The sequence below is a fragment of the Rhamphochromis sp. 'chilingali' genome, assembly GCF_963969265.1.
Source record: "Rhamphochromis sp. 'chilingali' genome assembly, chromosome: 16".
Taxonomy (NCBI): domain Eukaryota; kingdom Metazoa; phylum Chordata; class Actinopteri; order Cichliformes; family Cichlidae; genus Rhamphochromis; species Rhamphochromis sp. 'chilingali'.
In genome coordinates this window covers 12,219,794-12,225,793 of record NC_137943.1, presented here as the reverse complement: position 1 = coordinate 12,225,793, position 6,000 = coordinate 12,219,794, and the positions used below count along the sequence as shown (strand labels likewise).

The 6,000-nt window shown below is 39.6% G+C and overlaps 1 protein-coding gene across 2 annotated transcripts; it reads left to right on the top strand.

Annotated features, from left to right (window-relative positions):
* The first annotated feature begins 2,941 nt into the window (after positions 1-2,941).
* On the top strand, positions 2,942-5,550 carry gadd45aa (growth arrest and DNA-damage-inducible, alpha, a). Of its 2 annotated transcripts, none has more exons than XM_080907165.1 (4): positions 2,942-2,981; positions 4,121-4,222; positions 4,342-4,567; positions 4,838-5,550. In XM_080907165.1, exons 2-4 carry the CDS (start codon positions 4,122-4,124, stop codon positions 4,949-4,951), a joined length of 441 nt encoding a protein of 146 aa, XP_080763291.1. In that variant the 5' UTR covers positions 2,942-2,981; position 4,121; the 3' UTR covers positions 4,952-5,550. The 2 variants fall into 2 exon arrangements, with proteins under 2 accessions (XP_080763291.1, XP_080763290.1); XM_080907164.1 differs by lacking the exon at positions 2,942-2,981 and adding an exon at positions 3,417-3,580.
* Positions 5,551-6,000: the final 450 nt, after the last annotated feature.

Here is a 6,000-nt window from a genome sequence, read left to right as displayed (position 1 = left end):
AGTAGATGCTGGTCAGGAACATTTACATGAAACTAGGAATAAAAATGCATTCAGGTAAAATAGTTTTATTTATTTAGGAAATAGATTTTAAACTACACTAACCAACAACAGAATACAAAATCACACCAAATTACCCTACTTTAAGTAGCTAATATTGCTAATTCTATCCATAAGATACTTTAACTTTAGCCACGGACAGGAATGATCTATTGTGTCATTCAGTGGTGCGTTTGGATAACCTCAGTCTCTCACTGAATGTGCTCCTGTGACAGGCCAGCACATCATGTTATGTCATTATATTATATTTAGCTTTATTCAGTGACTAATGGTTTTACTGGGACAGAAAAGAGAAGACTTCCAAATATACTAACTTTGAGAATTCGAAGTATTTATACAGCGCTTTTCACAGACATAAAACTCACAATGACAATTAAAACACGAATATTAGAACCATATTCAAACAGAATAAAAATTAAAATTAAAAAACATAAATAACAAAGGAAAATTAAAAACGGAAGGCCTGATTAAACAGAAAGATTTAGCCTACACTGTAAAGTCTAATTAGTTCCCAGAACTTTAAAAAAAATTACATAAACTCATTTCCTGAAAAAAACTAAGTAAAGCGTACTTAAGAGTAAGTTAGGATAACTTATTTATTGTGAGTACACAGTACTAAAAATCATTTTTCTGAGTGAGCAATACTTAATGTTTATCTACTGACATAAACATTTCTTAATGGGTTAACTTAATCACATTACATTATCATCCTTGAGCTTAAGCAATTTCTAGTGCAACACTTAATCAATATAAACACAGTGTGTAAGTATGATTACAAAATAATAATTATAAACATTTCTTTTGAGGCAATGAAAAATCAGCCCAACTTTTATTTTCAGATGCAATAAAGTATATCAGCCAATATGCTGGATACTGTTCTAGTGAACAGAAGCCTCCCATAAATTTGTATTGCAAGTTACATCATTGATATAATCAATATAAAATGTATTTATTGTTCAGCAACAACTGCAGTCTCAAGGAGGCTCAAACAGCATATCTGTTTTGCATTCAGACCCAGAAGCTTGGTACGTTGTAATATTTTTGAGGATGTTTTAGGCATTACTCCCTGAATGACTGTCATGGATTTGGGTGATCTAAATGTAGGTGCAGCAGAAAGTCTTTAACATTGCCCCAACTTTCTTAATTTGAGAAGCAGTTGATGTGGTTTGGAGATCCAATAACCTTCACCCTGCAGGTGACCATCCTCACTGACTGCACCATCTATGAAGGAGAGCTCATCTCTCCTGCTGCAAGGAAACAACTATATTCTTTAGAACACCAACTTGTATTTGCTCTTCTTAAAACTTTTTATACATTTGCTATAAAACAGACCTCAAGATAGACAATCAAGCTACATTATTACACTGTTACCAAAAACTGTACATGTGATATAAACAATTATGTCATCCACCCATCCATTTTCTTCCACTTATCGGCGGCCGGGTCACAGGGGCAGCAGGGACTCCTCCTGGTGGTACATGCCTGGAACGTCTCACCTGGGAGACGCCTAAAGTTAGAAGCCTGAACCACCTCAACTGGCTCCTTTGGATGAGTAGCAGTTCTAGTCTGAGCCCCTCTTGAATGATTGAACTTCTCACCCTCTCTCTAAGGGAGAGGCCAGCCACCCTTTGGAGTGGCTCTCTGCTCACTTGTGAACAAGACCCTGAGATACCTAAACTCCTCCACCTGGAGCAGCAACGATGCTCAGGTGGAGCATCGTTGCTGCTCCTAAATATCAACATCATTAAAATAAATGACACTGAAGATTACAAATATATTGAAAAACCAATGGAAAAGCTAAATTATTTTATTTTCAACTATAATACAAACCCAGATTTTAAACATTTAACAGGATATTAATCTGGTTTAAGGGTTTCTTACATTTGGCTTTAAATTTCACAACAAAACTTGAATCTGAATACAATTTTTAATCAAATAAATACTACTGTTGTTGGTTTGGAAAAGTGATGTAAAGGTGAGCTTAGCTACTACTAGCTTACTACATTTAACTACATTTAACCAACCAAAGTTTCTCTGTAATTAGATTTTAAATAATAGTGGTCATAGTAAGGTTACACTGACAATCATCTCTTTCCCATATACAATTAGTCCAAAATGCTGCAGCCAGATTACTGACTGGAACGAAAAAGAGAGCTCTGTGTTAGGAGCCATATTTGTGTGTAAAGCCTTTAAAAAGTCTTGCAACTGTATATGTAGTATGCTGTGGCCATATATTCCCTCAAGACCATTAAGGTCTGCTTCTCAGTCACTTCTGATCATCCTGTGGTCATAGCTTATTTCAAAACTCTGGAATGACATCAGTTCTCTGTCAAGCTATATGAGAAACTGATGTCTGGAACTGTGATTGGAGGATTGGTTGCTTTCAGGTTATTTCATTTAAACATTGTGAAAGTGTGTAGCATAAACCCATTTATACTATTTTGTTTTACTGTAAAGCACTTTAGTTTTAAATTTGCTTTAGAAAAATAAATATACCTACTTACTTTTAAACTGCTGTAATATCTCAAATATTGGGAAAATTGTAGGCAACCAAATCTTATTTATTCTTTTATTTTATTTTTATTTTATTTAGTTATTTATTTATTTACTTTTGTCTCTCCATGATAAAAAGAAAATTCTTACTTTGGAATCAAAGCTTAAATCTAAATGAAACAGGAAGGGATGGGCAGTGCTGTTTTGTAAAGGAACCGTTGCTTTAGTAGCTCAGGTGATGTAAGTGGGTCACAAGAGTCTTGCCTCCACTCGCTGGTCTTTCTCGCGCCAGTCCTTTTTAGATCTCGCGCGCGGTTTCGGTGTGTTTTCGCACGCTCTACTGTCGACCAATCAGAGGGCAGCTTTCCTAAGCGGCGTCCCGTTGCCATGCAGTTGTCCTGATGTCCGCTGTGTCCTGTCCGGGAGTGAGGGTGAGTTCTGCAGCAGATTTTTCACACTTTATTTTATTAAACACTCGCTTTCAGTGATGAAGTTTCAAACATAGCGTGTTGTTTCGTGTCGGGCTGCTCTAACGTTGCTTTACGTCATTGTATCATCATAAAATCATACCTGTGCTGGACAAGGTTTGGCTTCAGTAGTGGGTCACCGGCAACATTAAGGCTAAAGCTTTGTACATACACACATACATAGCTGCAGTCAGGTTAGTGAGGAAATATGAGTGAATAGTAGTTTTGTGTAACTGTTGGGAGGTCAGCAGACAGCTACAGTTGCGGTAGTAACCCGACAAGAGACAGACACGCCTGCTGTCCTATGTGTCCAATCCCACAGCAGGAGAATTAGCATACCACCAATGGAGAGAGCCGGGCTTTCTCTCGGACTCTTATAATGTGAAGTTGCCAGATTTATCTCTCAGTTGCAGCACAGTGGAGTAAAGATAAAAAAAAGTGTGTCAAGTCGAGAAGACACTAGGATACCTCACCAGCACTGTACTGTTTGCGCTAAAGGTGGATTTGGATTTTATGTACAACATGACATTTGAGGAACTAAATGCGGATTATTCTCAGGAAAGGTAAATAATTTGGATTATTTGTATTTTAAAGGTTGATGTGGTTTATGTGCAGCTAATCGCATGCATTAATTAGATAAGTGCACGATAAAGATAAATCCAGGTTTGTGGGGGGGTTTGCCTGTAGCTGCTGTGTGGACGGTGTTTCTCAGCGAGCTGTCGGTGCTACAGTCCGGTGTCTTTTCAGTTAACCGCTCCGGTCGCGAGCCCCGGTCTCCACTTAGCTAACGTAGCTGCTGCTGTGTGCTTTTAGGTGACCGAAAAACACCAGATTTCTCACTGGAGAGCTAATTAAAGCTAGTCAAAGGGACTCAAACCGCAAAACTGACAAGAGTTAGCTTGTTTTTTGTTTTTTTTTAGTGGTTAAACAAACCTTGCACGGCTGTCAGTTGTGCTCGAAGTCAGGGAATACCGGCTGGTTAGCTAGGAGTCCGATTAGCTAACGCTACCCAGACAGAGTACGGTGGGGGTTTTCCTTGGGTTTATGTGTGTGTGTTAAAACTGCTGTTGCAACGTTTGTTAAAGTGAAACTGTGTGTTGCAGAATGGACACGGTGGCCAAAGCTTTGGAGGAAGTCCTCACCTCTGCGCTGCCACAGGGAGGCATTACAGTCGGCGTCTACGAGGCTGCCAAGTCGCTCAATGTGTAAGTGCAACGTATCTGTCCTGAAGTTTGCAACAAGTTGCCCCTGTGTGAAAGCAGCCCATGCAGCATGTACATGCATGACCTCATAGACTAACAGCGCCTCTCTCTCTTTCCCGCAGAGACCCTGATAATGTGGTTCTGTGCGTCCTGGCTGCAGATGAAGAGGACGTTAAAGACGTGGCCCTGCAGATCCACTTTACTCTCATTCAGGCTTTTTGCTGCGAGAATGACATCAACATCCTGAAAGTCAACAACACCAGGCGCCTGGCACAAATATTGGGTGGTGGGGGAGGTGGAAAACAGAGCGGGGGCGAACCTTTGGACCTCCACTGTGTCCTTGTCACTGTAAGTGTCTCTTCCTCTATCTATGTGGTTTTATAGCTAAAACCATAAGAATTTTGTGCACATGCCTGAAACTCTTACTCACATGGGAAACATGTCAGTACTTGTTCTTGTGAATTTAGTAAACATGAATATGACTCCTCCCTCATGACTTCTGAGGAATCACGGTGGAGGAAAATACCTTGAATCTACCAGCACATACAGGAACTATCTGTACTTTGAAGTAAACAAATGAACAGGCATTTACATACTTTTGTTTATATGCATTTTTAGAGCCCACATTCTACATCATGGAAGGACCCAGCTCTGAGCAAACTGAGCAGATTCTGCAGAGAGAGCCGCTGCATGGACCAGTGGGTACCCATCATCAACTTGCCTGAACGATGAACTTTGACCAGCGACAAAAATGTGTCCAGAGACGAATTTTATCTGCACACAAAGAGAGGCGTGAACCCCGATGGACACAGATTACCATCCAAAGATCAAATTCCAAAGCACTGCTGATTTGGGGGGGAAGAAAATTCCTGGAAGAAAAGAGGGGGAAAAAAACCTTGCTGTCTGTATGAGATGATGTATTTAAAGGATGAGGAGGGGAAAAAAAGCAGGGGTTGGATTTTCACAGGACTGTTTGGAGTTGCATCTGTCAGCCTTGGCAATCGAGATGAGACGGCGAGGTTCTTGTATCATCACACGGTGGAAATGGCATTGTTTTGTTTTGTTTTTTCTTCTTTTCTTTCTTTAAATGTGACACTGGCTGGACACAGTACAGACGGATACTATCATGTGTTTGTTTGGTAAAGGACTCTGTGACGGAGAAGTCAGAAAAGTGTGGGGAAACCAGAACGTGGAGCTGTTGAGTGGACCAAGGCCTCGGCCTCTCTCTGCAGAAACAAAGCACTCGTTGAAACACTGGACCTACTGCAGTTTCACTTGTTTGATTAAAAACTGTTAATGTTCACTTTGCTGTTGTGATAATTTATATTTAAGAAAGAGAGAAAAAAGGGAAGGGCTACACATCCAGTGAAGACATTCTGTGTATCTAGTGTTTCTAATACCAGCTGGCTTCTTGCCACAAGTGAAATAGTTCTTTTGTTACAATTTAAATTATTTCTAATTATATTTAAGTGTATTTATGTTTCTTTTTTTCCTTTTTTTTTTTTTTTTTTTTTATATATATATATAAAAAAATATTTGTAATATCTGAATACGAGACACTTATCTGTATTGGTGTCAATAAAAGTATTTTGTTTTTGGAACAAGAACTGCGTTTGTTGATCTCTCCTTTGCATTTCTGGAAATTTTAGCAAAGCTGAGCTGAAATGGGACCTTTAGCAAGTGGATCACATGTGGATCACAGGGGTCATGTTGGCCTCAGTGCCATCTCTGAGCTGAAGAGAACAATAATCCTCGCAGCTCTCTCTGCTCCAGCTTCTGCC

What these genes read in the sequence shown, in the direction of transcription:
- gadd45aa (XM_080907164.1), top strand. Translation starts at nt 3,531, where the DNA reads ATGTACAACATGACATTTGAGGAACTAAATGCGGATTATTCTCAGGAA. An exon ending in GCGGATTATTCTCAGGAAAG is followed by an intron (nt 3,581 to 4,120) that starts GTAAATAATTTG and finishes TGTGTGTTGCAG; the next exon opens with AATGGACACGGTGGCCAAAG. An exon ending in GCTGCCAAGTCGCTCAATGT is followed by an intron (nt 4,223 to 4,341) that starts GTAAGTGCAACG and finishes TCTTTCCCGCAG; the next exon opens with AGACCCTGATAATGTGGTTC.